The sequence below is a fragment of the Rattus rattus genome, chromosome 4, assembly GCF_011064425.1.
Source record: "Rattus rattus isolate New Zealand chromosome 4, Rrattus_CSIRO_v1, whole genome shotgun sequence".
NCBI classification, from domain to species: domain Eukaryota; kingdom Metazoa; phylum Chordata; class Mammalia; order Rodentia; family Muridae; genus Rattus; species Rattus rattus.
In genome coordinates, this window is record NC_046157.1 from 133,486,875 (window position 1) to 133,505,700 (window position 18,826).

Sequence of the window (18,826 nt, forward strand, 5' to 3'; positions counted from 1 at the left end):
CCGTTACAGTACAATGAAAGTGTTGTCAGTTCTCAAAAACAAATGACTGAAAAATCATTCAGAATTGATAAGACACCTTATTTTAGAAGCAGGTGACTTGTTTGACAGGCTCACAGCTGGAGGGGAATGTGCCACAGAATGAATTACATTTAAGCCTCACGATTTAGACAAGACCTTGGACTTTAGAATCTTTTGGTTGCTGGCCAAAAGAAGTTAAGACTTTAGGGACACTGGATAGAATAAATGTATTTTTTCATGTGAAATTTGAGGGGCGGGAGCAGAATGTTATGGCTTTAATGTGTTTCACAGAAAGCATGTGTTGGAAACATAATTAACAAGACAGAAGTGCCAGGAGATAGGCCCCAGTGAGAGCGTACTCAGCCGTGAGAGTAGGGTGAATGGTTTCATCCTGTTACTCCAGGAGGGGGTGTTCCTGCAGGTGTGGTTTGCTGTAATAGAGGGAGCTTGGCCCCCTTTGTCTCTCTCTACTCCTGTCTTACCTTTCTGCTTCCTGCTGTGAGGTGATGCAGAAGACCCTGGCCCTTTGATCTTGGAATTCTCAGCTCTAAAACTAAGAAATACATTTGTTTCCTATAATTTTTCCAGCCTGGGGTATTCTGTTCTAGTAGCACTAAACTGATGGATACCTCAAAACCCTCTATTTTGGATTTTCCTAGCCATAGAAGAACTTTGAGGTAACTGGGGAAAGCAGACTTCATATTCCATTATTTTAAACTGTGTCAGAATGGGAAGATATTCTTTTGAATAAAGTGAGGTTATACACGAGATTCTATCTCAGCTTTGCCTGAAATAGAATTTACCTGTGATCTTAAGTCACCATTTCGGAAAGTCTTCCAATTTCCATGTATCTGGGGAGCAAGCCAGGGCTAAGCCAGTGCTCTGTCACTGAGCTAATCCCCGTCCCCTCAATTTCCAATTTTTAAAGAGAAAGTGTGGGTTACAGGTGGAGACATAAGTCTTTAATCCCAGTTTGGTGGCAAAATGAAGAGAATTATAAATCTAAGCATAGTTACCTGGTGAGTTTCAGGCTAGCTAGTGAAATTCTGCCTCAAGCAAACTATCAAAGCATGGAGCTATATGCTACAACTACTATTTCTCTGTTGTTTTACCCTGAGTTAGTCAGTCTCCAACACTCTGTGAACACCTCACAGATGTGTCTTAGCCAATAAACCCTGTGAAGCTAACACTGCTGTTTGACAGGTCAGGTCCCTGAGGCTGGGGATGTAGTCGGTTGGTAGAAGGCTTACTGTGCATGCAGGAAACACCGAGTTCAGTCCTCTGCACAACATAAAACGGGTGTAGTGACACACGCTTGTATGCACAGCACACGTGAGGCAGAGAATCAGGAGTTCAAGGTCAGCTTTGTTATGTGGCAAGTTCAAGGCCTACCTGGGCTTTATGAAAACTCACCTCCAAACAACAGCAGCAGCAGCAACAAAACACCACCCTTAGATAGGATTTCTGATTAGTACTAAGAGTACTTGATAGGGTTTCTAATTAGTACTAAAAGTACTTTCAATGCTGGGCATGGGGAGTCAGGAAGGTCAGTTTAAGGCTGTCATCAGCTATGAGGCCAATTGGAGGCCAGTCTCGGCCTACATAAGAGCTTGAAGTCTCATAAAAATTAAAAATAAAAATAAAGTGGCTATTCCAGGCACAGTGGTACACAGCTTTAATCCCAGTACTCAGGAGGCAGAGGCATGAAGACCTCTTTAATTTCCAGGCTACTCTGGTCTATGTAGTGAGTTCCAAGCCAACATGGTCTACATAGCAAGTTACATGACAACCAAGGCAGCATAGGTAGAAAACCCTGTCTCAAAAGCAACAAAAAAAAGTGGTTTTGCTATAACTTGCATTATATTTCAAATTTTGTGCATACCACTCTTCTATAATTAGCATAATAAATTTTATATAAATATACATGGCATATTTACATTGTATAAAATATAGTGTATTAGTTTATTTAGTAAAGTTTATATGGCATCCCTGTCAATTTCCTTCAATTATTATCACCAGTAGATAAATTAGAAGCATGGAGCTAGTCCAATATTTTTATTTTTTGAGACAGGGTTTCTCAACATAGCCCTGGCTATCCTGGTACTCACTGTATAGATAAGCTGACCTTGATTTCACAGAGTTCTGCCTGCCTCTGCCTCTCGAGTGCTAGGATTAAAGGCATGGTCCACTAAGCCAGGCTAGTCCAATTAATTACTTTTGAGTACCTTTCACTGGAACCTTCTAAGTCCTGGTATTTGTGCATAAACAGGCAGCAGAATAATCCATTGAAATTCATGGTCATTGCACTCCCCACTTTATAATTTTCTTGGTTTCTGCAGAAGATGCTTCTCTAGTATCACAAATTGAATTATTAAGAAAATATGTATTATTCATGATAGGTATCTAGAATATAGATTGTCTGCCTAGAATTGGGTATGGATTACAAAGTAACAATGGAAAATTACCCAAATGTCTGTCAGAGAGAGGGACACAACTCCAAAGGCCACCTCTCAAGCAAGCATGAAGCAGAGCATTGAATCACAAGCTTGTAATAGCCCCTTCCCGACAGAAAGTGGGAAGAGCACAACAATGATGTGTCTAGTTACGTTTTAATTAAGAGTTTCGAACTGCCATCAAGAGTCAGAGTTAAAAGCGGAAATACTTAACATAAACCTCTACTATAACCTAAATTAATCTTTTATATACAGAGCACAGTGACATGTAACTTCTGTTTCTTTCCAACAGCAGTACTAAAAATCACGGGGTTTCTAGGTGAAGACTCCAGGGATCAGGGCAGAGAGCACTAACGACGGTTAAGGGCATCAGTAGCATCCCATTACTTTCATGCTGCTTATGCGCCAGGCACAGTGGTAGATGTTTTAGACATTACATCACAAAACCTTCCTCCAGATAAGGTCTTAATCCCTTGCCAGATGAGGAAAGCAAGGCCAAAAGAGGCAAGCTTACTTGCCCAATTGAACTCAGTTGACAAACTTGTGGAGTCCAAGTCCTGTACTTCTAGCCACTCTATTTTTATTCCTGGCCAAGAGATGTATTTATAAAGCCCACTTCTCAAATGTTACAAGTGCGAAGCAATTTATGACTCTTGGGTTTTTTGTCATTCTTTTTCAGATGTGTTAATAATACCTGATAAACCTGAAGAACTAAACACAAATAAGAAAGGGAGACCTGTAAGTAGATGGGTATATCCCTTAAACTATTGTCATTTCCACTATTATTATTATTTATTGCCATTCTACAATATGCATGCATACATTTATTGTCAATTTTAGGGTAATATTTATAAATTTATCGAGCAATATAAATGTCACTTTAACTTTAGCAAGCCCAACAGTTCAATTCATTGTTCCTGCCTTGCTATTTTTTAAGTCAGTCACGTAGCTACTAAACAAAGGCTAGGAAGCACAGGCACGGGCCAATCTCTTTTGATAGGAACCTCACTTTAAAAGGCTGTTTTCGGGCCTGAGAGATGACTCGCGTTAAGAACACTACCTGCTGTTGCAGAGGACTAGTTAGGTTCCCAGCACCCGCATGGTGGCTTTCACTGTCTCTATAACTCTAGTTCCAGGGAATTTGACAACATCTGATCTCTCTGAACACCTGGTAGGAATGTGGGGCACATGCATATATGTAGGCATAAATAAAATAAATCTAAAAGTATTTTAAAGGCAATTTTCTGTAATAGTATCTTTCATTCTTCGGAATGATTGTCATCTTCAGTGTCTTACTGCCTCTGGCTACTAACCTAGGCCTAGTCCTGGAAGCATCTGGCCTTCATACAGTCTTCTCTAGGCCTAGAACGTTTCCAGCCTCTGAGACTTACTTCTGAATGAGCTAACTCTTTCTTGTTCTTCCTGAACTCTGACTGGTTGGTCAACTGAGCTGTTCCGGCTCAAACTCCTCTCCGAGCTGACTGATTCAATCTGGCTTCTCTTTCAGACTCTAAATTTTTGCTCTGCTTGGCCTCAAATTAACTCCGGCAACCTGTGCTGATCCTCTGGCTTCTCCTCATTCTCTGGTTCATTCTGTCTGTCTTCACCTGTGTCTGGCTTCTTCTCCCTCTGCAACCTGTCTTAGTAATAACCGTCCTGGTAAAGCTTCCCCCTGCCTCTGCTGCTTTCTTAAGTACCTTCCCTTTCTTCTCTCTTCCTGTGAGAGTTGGGAATATCTAATTTTGTCAAATTTTTCTCTGATTTGTCTCTTTGTCTGCCACTCAATTAGCCATCACTTTAAAACATGGCTGCTTCCTTCTACAGATTAACCTCACCTTCATTGTTTAGGATTAAAGTTGTGCACTAAGGGCTGAGCCACACCCAGCTAAAGTAAATAACACAGTCTTGGGGTTCACTGTGTGATCAAGTATCCTGCAATAATTTTCTTACCCTAATTAGACATTTATACTTAAAGTTCACTAACTGGATCTCCCTTGTTTATACATATGTCAAGCTAACAGCAATAAGTACTTCAGAAATAGAATAGGAATTGTGTGGCTTGGAATAAGGATCAAGTAAGAAATAACTATCTAGATGAAAAGCAATGAGAAAGAAAAATTGTGTCTACCTCAGGTTTTACATTCAGAAGAACCATGCTTACAGGGTAGTGTGCACAAGCCCTAAGGAAAGAAAGAAACATCGGCGCTTTTTCTTATAGTATTTAATGATTAACTAATACTGGATCCAAGGCATGGGCATTTCTCACTCATTCTCTTCCATAGAGAGTAGGTTTGATGTGAGAGTTTATTGGATCCCATGCAACAGAAAGTAGCAATCACTGTAGAATCTGCGGTCACTGTAGAAACTGCAGTCCTCAGTTCCCCAGGGCATTACTGACTGTAATGTTCAGACCAGTTGTTCTGGTAAGCCATTAAAAGATGTCCTGGAATCTTAATGTTTAGTGTTCACATCTTCATACTAACTCATGCATCTACAATAGCAAAAAATTCCACCTGACTCTCTAATCTGCACGGAAGGGCATGGTTTCCAAACTGCACCATGTTGTTCCGGGAGCCCAAGATTCCAACATGAAGACCTGGATTCAGGCACCAGTCTCTTCACTATTAGTTGATACAGTTCATGATACACACATGGGAATGTGCAGCAGGCCCCAGGAATGAACACTTAGTGAGATTATACCATAATGGGCACCATTTTAAGCTGTTAATGATCACTTTTATTTTAATGCTCACGACGTAGGAATTTCTACTGTTTGTAATTCAGGTGAGGACAGTGAAGCAGGTGTTAGATAAACTACTGCACAGGGGTTTGGGATTTGATCCCAGAGTGTATATGGTTAACCACCACCTGCCTGCCCACCTTGAGAAGTTAAATATGCAGTTACATCCCATTTAATGATAGATATACATTCTGGAGAATGCAATCTTATTGTTAAAAAGAACCATAGCATGTACTTATAAAAACTATGGCATCATTAGGATATATAATCTTGAGACCACTGCCATGTATGTGGTTAGTTACTGACCAAAAAGTTATGTTTAATAACTGTAGAACTCAGTGTTATAGCACAGAATGGGCACAAACTTCTTACTTAACCACAATAAAGTAGACTGCCTGAATAGTCTTATGGGTATTAAAGAAATGTGTGTCCACAGATTATAGGAATGAACTAATTCAGAATGATGAACAGGGCAAAAAGTTTTTCAGAAATTTTAATACCCAGCCATTATATAAAACTCTGAACAAAGCTGTAATAAAAGGTAGCATTCTAAAACAGCTCACATACTATACTATACCAAATGGTGAAAGACTGTTTACCCTCAAATATCAGAAACAAGGGCACAAAAGCCATGAGGACTAGAAAGGAGGAAACAAATTGCATTTTCAGATGACACACTGTATAGATTTTTAGTTGTGAAAAAATCAGTAGTATTTATATATGTTAACCACAAACATCCCGATAAATAGTAATGTAACAATAACATAAAATAGTTACAAATGTAACAAAATGTACAAAATACAGTAAAAATGATCAGTGATGGTGAGGACACTGACCACCTAAATAAACAGAGACCCACTAGACTCCTGACAGGAAAAGTCAACACAGCCAAGTTGTCAGTTCTCTCCAAGCTGCTCCAGAGATTTAATGTAGATTCTGTCTAAACTGTAAATTTTTAAAGAAAATATAACTCCAAAAATATAGGTATGTAGAAAGACATAGACCCCAGAATATTTCGAAGTATTTTTTTACGAAAAATAACATAGAAGTAATTACTTTGAATAGAGAATTGAGAGACTGTGATTTTGGAGGAACAACAGGTACATTGAGCAGCAGGAGGTTAGAAACATACTAGTGGGGCTGGGGAGGTGCCTTGGTGGTTAAGAGAATGTGTTAATCTTGCAGAGATCCTGGGTCCAATTCCCAGCACCCACATGGCATCTACTCCAGGAATCTGAACCTTCTGTAAGCACCAATCATAAACACCGTACACATAAAAACCTGAGAGCTAACTCTCAAAATTTAAAATGAATATGTATAATAAATAAAATGTTTATAAAAATATGCCAACGACAGTGCCCCAGGTACAGTGAAGTGGCTAATAACGGTGTCTTTCCAACAACTGTGTTGGTTGCAACTGGGCATTCCCAGGCAGAAACTAAATGACTTATGGACTAAGTCTCATCTAAAATTTAAAACAGAATGAAGTCACTCCTAAAACAGATTAATAGTTTCTTTTTTAAGAAAAGACAGAAACTAGGTCTGTTCCTGCCAGGGATTGAATTCTTGGGTGCTTACCTTAGAGAAGTTAAAATGTACGTGTTATGAAGAAAAGCCTGGAGACTCCTGCTCTTGGCAGTCTTAGTTATCACTGGGGGCTGGAAGCAACCAGAGGTCACCAATTCATAAACAAACCATGGAACAATAATCAGAAAAAGGAACAGATTATTGACATATGAAGTAACTTTTTATTTTTTTGAGAATTATGCTAAGTAAAATAGACTTCTATCAAATATTATAAAGTCTATAATTCCATTTCCATAACACTCTTCAGTCTTTTTTTTAAGTAAAAGAAAACTTACCGTAAATGTCTTTCTTAAGGATGATAAATCTATCCACACACATTAAAACTAAAATAAAACCAAGGGAAATGCGATAATAGCGTATAAGGCAGACTACCTACGTCAGATTTAGAAGTTTGAAAGAATCTATCACCAGGGCAACAGATTTATAAATTGAAGACATTTCAGAGTTCTAGAACAAATCCCTAAACAGCTAAACTTCATAAATTCTATGGGACATAAGCTTTGGAGTAATTTGAAGTTGAAAAAGGAGTTTTTTATGAAACAAGGTGGACGGTGTGTTAAAGAAATGTTGTATTTTGAGACCAGCGCCTGGAATACAAATCTGAACTGGGAAGGACTGACTGCACCCCTTTCCACGCCCAGCTCCTCCAGGTGGCCGTCTTTCAATAACACCTTCATGGTTTCTGAGCCCTTCACATATTAAAACGTTGACAATATGGCTCAACTAACTTCCATTTAAACACTGGCATTCTCCAATAGTCAGGATGCATGAAAGGTTGGTAGGGGTGGGAATTTAATTTTGCTCAACAAAGAGAATATTTGGTAATGACAAGAGAAATTGGTATGGTGTGGCGTAGTATAGTCTAGTATAAACAAAAACAACGTAGAATAAAAACTATTTATTGGCATATATTAAGTATGCACAGAGATGGGTTTCACTCTATTCCTAGTCACATCTGTAAAGTGTTCTGATCATATCCACTCTGTCACCCCTACTGATCCCTTGTTCTGCCCTACTAGTCTCCCGTCTATGTTCATGTCTGCAAAGACTTTTTGGTGACCCAGGAGTTTCATTGCAGTTCTTTACAGGAGCCAGTGAGAAGCTATTAGAGGGCACCAGGCACCTTACCAGTCACTACACTGTTGAAGAAAATGTCTCATTCCCAGTGACAATTAACTGCCTTTCTCTCTGGAGTAGGGCCTCATAGGTCTCCCTGCCTCCAGAACAGATGTTGGTAGGTCCGATACTTTTTAAGTCAGAGTTCTATATTCAGCGTCTTCAAAACGAAGACAGTGTATTTTAGTTCCAAAGCAAAGACTGAGTATTTAGGTATATGTTTCAATCCATAAAGTCTTATACTGCCAAATGATTCATGCTGATTGTGTAATTCTCATAGAATTCATATACAGTAATATGAGGGGCTGGCATAAACAAGCATTACGTCAAGTGTGTCACTATACAAAGGAGAACTCTACAATGTTAAAAGTGAAGTCCCGGGAGCTTCTTATGTCTGAATATCTGTACATACTCAAAAACAAGTAACAACAATAAAGCAGGCAGAAAAGTCACCAAGAAAATGGTGGTCACGTGTCATTCTTACATGCCCTTTGGTCTTTCATCTTCTAGTTAAATGTTTTTAAATGGTGGTAGATGTATGTTTTGATCACAAATGCAATCTAAGTATGAATAAATAAGCACGTCTCCTCTTCCTCTTTATTTCCCTTTTAAGTAGAAAACAGTGCTAATGTCCCTTCATGGCCTACAGAGCCACAGTTGTCCCACCTATGGTTTTAAACAGATTGTAATTTGACCTTCTGAAACCTTTCTTGAACTACAGTCCATCGAGTTAAGGAAATCTTGGGAAAGGCGTCCTACTGACGTTGTCTGTAGTCTCCGAAAGGTAAGGATGCTGAGTGGCTGGAAGGCACCTGGGAAGGGTCTTTAGAAAACCAAGGGTGGTGGGAAACTGCGCTGGCACAAATCTTGTCACAAGGTAACAGCTCCTTCAGGTAAAGCCAGGAAATGCATTGCAGCTGACCCAACCATGGCCCCAGTCCACCTCTTGCTGTATTGTCTCCTGCAATTGAGATGGGATCCCAATTATTCTCTTTTCTCTATGGGAAACAATTCTCTCCGACTCTAAAACTACTCCATTAACTGTGGATCTCAGTTTTATAGCTGTTGAACGCCTTTTAGTATATTATTTACAGTTAAGAATTTTGAAAACCTTTGATAGTTTGAAAGATACAATTTCTCATGGTACCCATGGGAAAGGCCACACTACAGTCATTGACCTGTTGTAAGGAGCAAGTTTCTCTTCTGTAGTCCTACATCCCTCTAGCCAGGGATGTCAATATGTTGGATCTTGTGCAGCTTTTGTGCAAGAGGAGCTTGGCAGAAATACCTGGACTCAAATCCATGTTCATAAAACTTTGAGTAATTTATGCTGTGTGCCATCACTTATTTCAAGAAACGTTAACAGACTTGAAACATCGTAGGCATGTGCTGAATGGTAAGCACCCTTTAATCTCCTGTGTGAGCATAGAGCACAAGATAAGAAGTAGGAACAGTGTATCAGAGAATATGAGTACATTTAATGTCAATGGGTTCTGCCAGGTTATCTTTAAACCAGATGTACTAACGTGTGCATAGCCAGATGCCCATTAACATTCTCCACATTTTAGTTTTTCTTCATTTGATGAAGAACAATAATATTCCACCAATACTTCCATTTCATTTTTGGTTATTAATAAGAGTAAACAGTTTTCACATATATGCTGTCTTTGTGTTTCTATTATTGGACTGCTTACAACTGTCCATGTTTACAAATAAGGTTATGCACTTATTCATTTACATTGGAAATAATTTTATATTCTAAAATACAATGCTTTGTTATCTGTGCTGTTTGATTTTTAATTTAAATATCAATGTGTTCAAATTTAGTAGCTTTTCTTCTGTGGTTGTCAGATTATATCTAGTTTTAATATCCTGCTTAGAAGGTCTTTCTCCTCCCCAAGATGATATCAGTATTCTAGACTTTTCTATTATGTACTTTTTATCTTTACCTCTTTGTGTGTGTGTGTGTGTGTGTGTGTGTGTGTGTGTTGCTTGGGTTTGAACTAGGCTTTACACATGCTAGGCAAGTATTCTACCAACTTCTCTGTATCACCAGTTCACATTTATCTTTCAAACAATCTATTTTTATATAACAGAAGAATATTATTGTCTCAATGCTATTTAATGAAACCATCCATGTAGTTAACCATCACAACCCCAGTGGGTTGTGCATTGTAGTGAGTTTAGCTATCTGTGACCCTTTCTTTATATTGTCACCAGGACAAACTGGTAGCGTATAATTTATATAAGCATGCTAAAGGGCTGGAGATATGGCTCAGCCATTAAAGGCTTGGCTTGCAACCACAAAGGAATGTTTAAAAGCCTTCTCCTCCCTATCAGTAGCTAGTGGTAATTGTTTTCCTACCCAGGGAAAAGAAAATGCCTTCTTTACATGAGAGCCAGCATGGAGACATGGAGACATGACTGCATGGAGTCCCTACAATGAGCCACACCTAGACTTTAGAATTCATAGTTAGTGGAACATTTTTCATTTTTAATGACGTATATGTTTGAAAGCCAGTACCATAAAATTCACTAATGTCTTCAAAGCCAGATGTACATATTGCATGTTAAAAGTTAGTTACTGCTTAAATGTTATTCCACTATTAGAATTTAGAAGAGTGCCTTGTTTACAGTAGTTGCTTAATGTTTGGAAATAATTAAGCTAATGAATGACAAAAAATTCAATAAGAACTATTGAATAAGAACTATTCTGAGGGAGCTAGAGAAGTGGCTCATCAGGTCAAAGCACTTGTGCAATCCTGAGCACCACACTGACCTATTTAACAAGTCAGGCACTCTGCAAATGCCCACCACCCCAGCTCGAGAGTTAGCACATACACTTTAATAGCACATTTGAAGTAAATTGTCTTAACTCTAATTAAAAGATGCAGACTGGATGACTGAATGAGAAAACAAGGTCTGAGTGTCTTTGCTGCTGGAAAACTCGGTGCAGCTGCAAAGACATGCGCAGGCTGAGATGGGAACAATGAGGACAAGGCTGAGATGGAAAGTGATATTCCCAGCCAGTGCAGTGTTAGAGCCAATGGGAGCAGCTGTAGCTGACAAATAAACTCAAACCAAACAAAGAAGCTCACAGTATATTTAGTAATCTCAGAAGCAAATTAAGTTGGAGACCGAATTATTATTTAGCTCTAGATAACTTTTGTACCTTTAGAGACTACTGAGAGTAAAATGAACTTGGAAAACACGTTTGTATTACAAGGTGACTGAAATTAAAACTTCCTCTTTTACAAGGTGGCTTTTGCACAAAAAGAGTACGCCATACCAGTTTGCAAAGCAGAAACTACAGAATTCAAACCCAAACATCAGGTGAGTCCTGTTATCCTAGTCTGGTACCAAAATTATAATCAATCACTAGATTTCTCTCTCTCTCTCTCTCTCTCTCTCTCTCTCTCTCTCTCTCTCTCTCTCTCTCAATTTATGTATATATTTCCCAGACCAGAACTGTTCATTAGAATTATCTGGTACCTTTAAGTCTACTTATGTTTAACCTTATTTGACCTAATAAATTTCAATGTGAAAATGAAATCTTGGCATATGTGTTTCTGAAAAATAAAAACAAAAAGAAACAAAACCCCCAAGAGATTCTTTTTTTTTTTTTTTTTTTTTTTTTTTTTTTTGGTTCTTTTTTTCCGAGCTGGGAGCTGGGCCCAGGGCCTTGTGCTTCCTAGGCAAGCGCTCTACCACTGAGCTAAATCCCCAACCCTGCCCCCTAAGAGATTCTTAATATTTCACCTGAGTATCTATTAGCATTTGAAAAGCAATTATAATAAATTATAACCATTAACCTGCATTTTGAAGTGAGTTGAAGTGAAATATTAGGCTGATTATTTCCATTTTTTCCAATCTGACAATGTAGAAGTTGCATAAAGATATGAAACAAGAGGCATCAAGAATAAGATTTTAGAAGTTGAAGCCTTTACAAGCTGAGATCTGAGATGTCATCCAGCTTGGTCGTGAGGAGTCCTTGCTCTTCTCTCAGAGGACCTGAGTTTGGTTCTGGTACCCACAGCTGGTGCTTCCCAGTTACCTAGGTTGATCTAAGCCCTCTTCTGCCCTCTGTAGGCAACCACATACAAATAAAAAAATAAAACTAAATATTTTTTAAAACATAGATATAATTCATTTTAAAGATTGCTTCAGTGATTGAATACATAAGTCTCCATTTAGTATGGCTATTACACTGAAATGTCACTGTAAGCCAGAAATTTGTAAATTGTTCTCTTAGCCATATCTGAATCATAATACTATATATTCAAAAAGCAAGATTCTACTGTGACATATTAAGGATTGAGTGGAGGCCTTCATCGTTGACACTTAAACTCAAAGGCAGACAATATATGTCCCTGAGATGATGTTTATAAAGAGTAATGTCATGGACATTTTCTACTTGCATGCATTTTTTTTAAAAACTCTGAAATTACTACTATATGGTAAGTGAGATTTTGACCTTGGTGTTTACCACTTAATGTCTATGCAGACACAACTAAATTTAGCCATTTAAGAACAAAAAGTATGGGCTGGAGAGATGGCTCAGTGGTTAAGAGCACTGACTGCTCTTCCAGAGGTCCTGAGTTCAATTCCTAGCAACCACATGGTGGCTCACAACCATCTGAAATAGGATCCTATACCCTCTTCTGGTGTGTCTGAAGACAGCTACAGTGTACTCATATAAATGTAATAAATCTTTTTTAAAAAAAGAAAAAAGTACTTATGAGTAGTTTTAAGTACTTAAAGCTGTCACTGTGGACAGGGTGACTAAGGGAATAGGATCCCTGGAACTGGGACATTCCAAGCCTACCTGGGCAACACAAGGTCCCATCTCAAACGTAAGTAGATAAATAAATAAGCAAAGGAAAAGTAGTTTGAAAAGCTAGCCATGGCAGTGCCTCACCAGAAAAACTCCAAGTAGAAACACACACACACACACACACACACACACACACACACACACACACACACACAATATCGATATAGTGTTAGAATTTAATTTTTTCACTAAAAATTAATTTTCATTCAAACTTCACGTATTTTAAAATAAAGTTGGGTTTTTTCCTCTTTATAAACAAGGTGGGAGGATGAGTCAGTTGACAACTTACTCGACGAAAACTGGCTAGAAAAGTCACTAAAATTGTAAATGAATGCTAAGGAATTTCTTCTTTTATATTGCAGTTTCAGAAACTCAGCAGGAGTGGTCTTGATCCTTTTCTAAGAAACTTAAACAGCAAAATGCCATTCAGAAAGAAGAAAGATCATGAGGACGGATACAGACATCCAAGCACGTTAAGTACAGAGATTTTAGAGCATGAAGATCAAGATCCTCCTTACCCGGAACACCCAGGATCTGCAGGATCTGATCCAATACGGACTGAAAATCCTAGACCTTTCACAGTCCAGATGGGAAACAAGAAGAATAGCTTGCCTCCTGACCCCATCACAGCCACTGTGATCTCAGACAGGAGGAATAGGCTGTTGTTTGATAGTACTTTCGACTCAGAAAACAATTCAAATACAAAGAGCATCTTTGCAAGTGATAATCCTGTTGTCAGCCTAACAAAGCTTTCAGATTCTGATAATAAACTGTTAACTGATTCTAGTTTTAATACAATGAAGCCTTCAAATAGGAGGCTTTCCAGGGATTCAAGTTCCAATATAATAAAGCCTTCAGATGGTAAGTTAGGCAGTGAATGTAGTTCCAATACAACAAAGCTTTCAGATAAGAGGCTGTCTAGTGCTCCTAGTTCTGGTACAACAAAGCCTTCAGATACTAAGCTCCTCAGTGATCCTAGTAACAGTAAGTTGTCCCGAGATCCTAGTAGCAATGGAACACAGCTTTCAGGTTCTAATAGATTGTCCCATAACCCTAGTATCAATGGAAATAAATATTCACATACTTCAGATCTTAATAAGGTATCCCGTGATCCTAGCTTCATTTCAACCAAGTCTTCAGATCTTAACAAGTTATCCCGTGATCCTAGCATCATTTCAACAAGGTCTTCAGATCCTAACAAGTTATCCCATGATCCTAGCTTCATTTCAACAAAGTCTTCAGATCCTAACAAGTTGTCACGTGATCCTAGCATCATTTCAACGAAGCTTTCAGATCCTAACAAGTTGTCACGTGATCCTAACATCATTTCAACGAAGCTTTCAGATCCTAACAAGTTATCCCGTGATCCTAGCATCATTTCAACAAAGCTTTCAGATCCTAACAAGTTGTCACGTGATCCTAGCTTCATTTCAAAAATGACCTCAGATGCTAACAAGTTTTCCCGTAATCCTAGCATCATTTCAACAAGGTATTCAGATCCTAGTAAGTTGAGCAGTGATCCTAGCATCATTACAACAAGGTTTTCAGATTCTAGTAAGTTGAGCAGTGATCCTAGCATCATTTCAACAAGGTTTTCAGATCCTAGTAAGTTGAGCAGTGATTCTAGCATCATTTCAGCAAGGGTTTCAGATCCTAGTAAGTTGAGCTATGATCCTAGCATCATTTCAGCAAGGTCTTCAGATCCTAACAAGTTATCCCATGATTCTAGCATCATTCCAACAAAGCTTTCAGATCCTAACAAGTTATCCCGTGATCCTAGCATCATTTCAACAAAGCTTTCAGATCCTAACAAGTTATCCCATGATCCTAGCTTCATTTCAACTAGGTCCTCAGATCCTAACAAGTTACCCCGTGATCCTAGCATCATTTCAGCAAAGTCTTCAGATCCTAATAAGTTTTCACGTGATCCTAGCATCATTCCAACAAAGCTTTCAGATGCTAACAAATTATCCCGTGATCCTAGCATCATTTCAACAAGGTCTTCAGATTCTAACAAGTTATCCCATGATTCTAGCATCATTTCAACAAAGCTTTCAGATCCTAACAAGTTATCCCGTGACCCTAGCTTCATTTCTACAAAGTCTTCAGATACTAATAAGTTTTCACGTGATCCTAGTATCATTTCAACAAAGTCTTCAGATCCTAACAAGTTATCCCGTGATCCTAGCATCGTTTCAACAAAGTCTTCAGATCCTAATAAGTTGTCCCATGATCCTAGCATCATTTCAACAAAGCTTTCAGATCCTAGTAAGTTGAGCCATGATCCTAGTATCAATGCAAGAAAGTCGTCAGATACTAGTAAGTTGTCACATGATCCCAGTGTCATTTCAACAAAGGCTTTAGATGGTAACAGTAGATTGCCAAGTGGCAGTCCTGTCAATTCAGATACTACTACCAACACAGCAAAACCTCCAGTTACTAAGGATCCTGCTATCTCCACAGTAGACTCTTCAGATAAACAGGGTAAGTTAGATGAGTGGCTCCAAAATGTGTCTTTATCAAATGTCCAAAGAGCATCATCAGTGACTGAAAATGTAAACATGCATCGCCCTTCAAGCTCAATAAATTTTACCTCTGATATTGAAAATTTAAAACAGTCAATAGTACTCAAATCCATTTTAAGTAAAAACCTGCAAGACCTTTCAGACGAGTTATTTTCTAAAGCAGAAGTCTGCACAAATGAAAGCTGTTCTCCACCTCCAAATGTGCACAACAGGCCATCTGATACTACAGATGACAGAGTGTTTGAAAAAGTCCAAGATATAAACAGCTGGCGTTCATCAAAAGACCTTCTAAATTCTCAGGTTCTTTTAAGTCCTGTAGTTAAAAATAGTCCTCAAAATTTACTTCCAGAAGGTGAACCAGGAAAATCTTCAGACATAGAAGATTATGTCTCTGAAAAAGTCTTAGAGGCTGCTGAAAGAAGTTTTCCAATGAACAGAAAGAGTACTTTCAAGAAAAAACATTTAATAAGTGAAGAATCTGGCTCTGAACGTGTTTTAAATAGTAGCATATATGAGTACGTTATCAAGCAAATATTCACTGCACCCATATTCTCACAGCTGGGAATAGGAACAAAGAGCTCAAGAGAGGCCCAGATGGACTCACAGGATCAGTTGCTGACACCTTGGGAGAGTCTTCGTAGAATTAACTATGAAGAAAAAGGCAATGAAGTTCATTTGTCACAGTCCAAATCTGTCATAAGCCAAATAATACAGTCCTTTCCTGTAAATACCCTTTTAGAATCTGGGATGATCAAAGTTATAGAACTAAATAAAGAACACCAGAACTCTTTGTTGGACTCACAGACAACCTCTTCCACAGAGCAGTATTCTGAAATCAAAAGTCAAATAAAACTAATTTCCAGACAGAATACATCTAGCATCAACCCCTCAGACTCTTCTGTGAGTGGCGCTGAATATACCGAAGACTGCCAAAGTATATCCACACAGGAGTCAAAATACCTAATGCCAGGTGCAAAGTCAGACTCACCAACTGACACAGAGGAGACAGAGCTAGATTCCAATGTAGAAAGTTCAAGCAGCTCACTGGATAAAGTTAAAGACACAGACACAGCAATGTTAAAGTCCTTACTAAAAAATATATTCAGTATTTTCTTCAAATACAATCAGTCTGAAAAAAGACAACAACCAGAAAAAGAGTCAGAAAGTCTAATTAAACATTCTTCATCAAGTGTCACAGAACACTTAGAAAAAACTCAAGAGAATTTTAATAAAGTAGACAAAAAATTAGACAGGAAACCCATTTTGAATCCAAAGCTGCGTATGTTTTTAGAGAAACTATCGGAGACAGAAGTAAAAAATTTGAAGACTGAGTTGAGTAAACACATTCAGCGTTACCTTGTTGAAAGACTCACAGAATCAGGCCACATCACCAAGGAGGACTTACCAACAATCTACCACAAGCTCTATCTGATAAACGAGAAAGCAGAGTTAAAAGAGCAAATTCCCTTTCAGGAGAAATACTCAGACACTGTAAAAGAAATCATGTCTTTTGTAAATAATTTTAACCATCATTTCATAGATAAACATCTAGAAGCAAAGCTTAGAGCTTTTCTAAGTGAAATTCTCCAAAATTATTTCCTGAAGAATCTTTCAGTGAGCAATTTATTTAATGAGACAGATGCTATGGCTCTCCATGCCAGCATGTCCCCCGCAAGAAGCAAGAGTGAGCTAGGGCAAGACATTGCAGATGGGAATTTTGGTCCAAGCCTAAAAATAAACATGAAATACCCTGTAAGCAAATCTCTACAAAATTATCTTCAAGATTTATCAGAAAGTGATTTATTAAATCTAAAGGCTGATTTGAGCAAATACCTCCAGGTCCTCTTTTTAGAAAAACTTTATAAGTCAGGATTGATGACAGAAAGGCAACTAAAGGGGATAAGCCAGGAAATTATCTCACTCCATTCGCCTCCCATACCATTAAAACACTTAAAAACAAATTTAGCTTTTAGAAATGAAAGTTACTTTATGAGAGAGGATTCAGAAGAGCAAAAGAAATATTCAAAAAATGGTCAAAATACAGCTTTACAAGCATTGCTCAAAGGTAAATGTGGAGAAACAGAACTGTCCAGAAAGGAAGAAAAGGAAAGTTCTTTCTCACAAAATTTAAAAGAAAACCTACCAACAATTTGGGAACAGAAAACTATTTATTGCAAGGAAGAAGAAAGACTAAATTTAATAGAAATACGATCTTCCCTCAACAAAAATAACCAGGCACATTCACTAACTAGGTCACCAGAAAGACCTTCAGACATATCACTTAAGAAACAAAAGAAAGATCATGGTTTCATGCAATTTACTCAAGTAGAAAGTTCTGCCTACAAAACAGAGATTCAAGATCCATACAGTTGGGATGGTAGATCAAAAACAATTCAATCAAAACCTTGCTTTGAAAAGACAGGGCAAATGAAGCAAGTTGACAAAAGGGAGAACAATAATGTTTATAAATCGACTGCTCAAGAAAAACTTGATACAGAATTTTCATCTTATCTAAAGCTCCCTAACTGCAAAGTATCAAAAGAAAATGAATCCACAAGCAGGCTCTCCTTCCCTACGTGGCAGACTAACGCCTTCATTCATGTCAAACCAGAGATTGGGGAGCAATCTAAATTAGACCACTATTATCAGAGACTGAAAGGAAATAATAACAACAATAAAAAACACTTGGTTACATTTGCACAATTCAAAGACGAAATGGAAACTCTTTATAAAAACCCATATGAAGCTTGCAATGAAAAACGTGCCAAGATCTCTGAATCACAGTCCTTTAAATATAAAGAACATGAGAAAAACTCAAGGCCATTCTTCTTCCCGGAAGTACTGAAGAGAGAAAACATGAAATCCAAAAGAAAAGAGAAAGACCATGCCACCAAACCAAAGAAGTCATTTCACAAGATAGTTAGGTTACTGCCAGTCACACTGCCCACTACAAGACCTCATCTCCGGAAGTCTGTGCCAAGGAACTTACTTCACTGGACTGCAAGGAGAACTATACATGTAATAATGCTTTTTCTAAGTATTCTCTTCTGTAGTTGCCAACATTTTGTAAATAATGTGCCTTAGAATCTCTATGCCTTCTGAATGTAGGGTGTGTGTGTGTGTGTGTGTGTGTGTGTGTGTGTGTGTGTGTGTGTGTGTGTGTGTGTGTGCGCGCGCATGCGTGCGTGCGTGCGTGCGTGTAACTTTAGTAGTCCCATGGTATATAGACCTCCACATTTAAAAAAAAATTCTGAAATATAAATATCTCAACTGATTGAAAATACAGATATAAAACCAGAGTGCTCGTTATGAGGTAGGGAAAGAGCATCCTGACTTAGGAAGGATGCACTTCTCTCTGGGAAAGCCCTCTATGCTGACAGATCTGAAGCCCAGGCACACAGCCCTTAGTTTGGAAGCCTTGCTGGCTAACTACCCTGATTGGAATTAGATTCTGTGCAGCATGGCCTGCACAGCGATGAGTAGTAGCCAGTCCCATGGAAACATGAGATTCTCTTCTTCCAGAGATAGAACTGTACACAGGGCTTTTTCAGAT

The 18,826-nt window shown here is 38.3% G+C and overlaps 1 protein-coding gene across 1 annotated transcript in view; it reads left to right on the forward strand.

Annotated features, from left to right (window-relative positions):
* C2cd6 (C2 calcium dependent domain containing 6) overlaps nucleotides 1-18,826 on the forward strand; it is a 95,211-nt gene that overhangs the window by 72,009 nt on the left and 4,376 nt on the right. The window contains exons 15-20 of the mRNA XM_032901155.1: nucleotides 3,151-3,209; nucleotides 8,636-8,698; nucleotides 11,173-11,247; nucleotides 13,111-13,613; nucleotides 13,662-13,982; nucleotides 14,442-18,291. Coding sequence (XP_032757046.1) covers nucleotides 3,151-3,209; nucleotides 8,636-8,698; nucleotides 11,173-11,247; nucleotides 13,111-13,613; nucleotides 13,662-13,982; nucleotides 14,442-18,291 — 4,871 coding nt within the window. The remainder of the gene's footprint in view (nucleotides 1-3,150; nucleotides 3,210-8,635; nucleotides 8,699-11,172; nucleotides 11,248-13,110; nucleotides 13,614-13,661; nucleotides 13,983-14,441; nucleotides 18,292-18,826) is intronic.